Here is a 610-nt window from a genome sequence, read left to right on the forward strand (position 1 = left end):
GCCCGCGCGAGGCCGGGCCCGGGAAACTTTCAACGTCTGCAGCCCGCAACTGACAGCCCGGTGGCGGGCGGGTGCCCGACTCACCTTCAGACAGGTCCTCGATGCATTCGAAGGTGATCTCAAACTGGAATGGGTTGTAGAAAGGAGAAGGATTATCCAGCACCACTACATTGTTCACCTGAACCTTTGCCATATTTTGAAAAAAACAAACAATGGGAACGGGGGCTTGTTGCGGCACAATAAAGTCCAGCGCGCGGCCGCTCGGGAGAGCGCAGACCCCCGCCCCGGCGCCGGCCCGACGTAGTGCAGCGGCGACTTGAGAAACTTTTTTTTCCTCTTTTTATTTACACGGGAACACTCCACAGTGTTTTGCAGCTTTCCTATTTCACTAAACTACAGCCCATTCTGCTCTGATAACTAGCAGCGTTGCTCGCGATTGGCTGCACCCGAGCTCTGACCCTCCTCCTCCAGCGAGGGCCTCGGCGGCGAGCAAGATGGGCTCCCGCTCCCGGAATGGACTCGGAAACTTTAACTGCGGCTCCACCTGCTGGTGTGGATTAGGACAAAGGCGGAGAACAAAGTGAGTGGAATACGGGCTGGGAGGCCCTCG

General features: G+C 57.2%; 2 protein-coding genes across 7 annotated transcripts in view; one reads left to right on the top strand and one right to left on the bottom strand.

Annotated features, from left to right (window-relative positions):
- ASF1A (anti-silencing function 1A histone chaperone) overlaps positions 1-522 on the bottom strand; it is a 12789-nt gene extending 12267 nt beyond the window's left edge. The window contains exon 1 of the mRNA XM_011358777.2: positions 85-522. Coding sequence (XP_011357079.1) covers positions 85-193 — 109 coding nt within the window. The 5' untranslated portion in view covers positions 194-522. The remainder of the gene's footprint in view (positions 1-84) is intronic.
- MCM9 (minichromosome maintenance 9 homologous recombination repair factor) overlaps positions 1-610 on the top strand; it is a 67387-nt gene that overhangs the window by 30272 nt on the left and 36505 nt on the right. The window lies entirely within an intron of this gene.

This window comes from Pteropus vampyrus, unplaced genomic scaffold, assembly GCF_000151845.1.
Source record: "Pteropus vampyrus isolate Shadow unplaced genomic scaffold, Pvam_2.0 Scaffold43, whole genome shotgun sequence".
NCBI classification, from domain to species: Eukaryota; Metazoa; Chordata; class Mammalia; order Chiroptera; family Pteropodidae; genus Pteropus; species Pteropus vampyrus.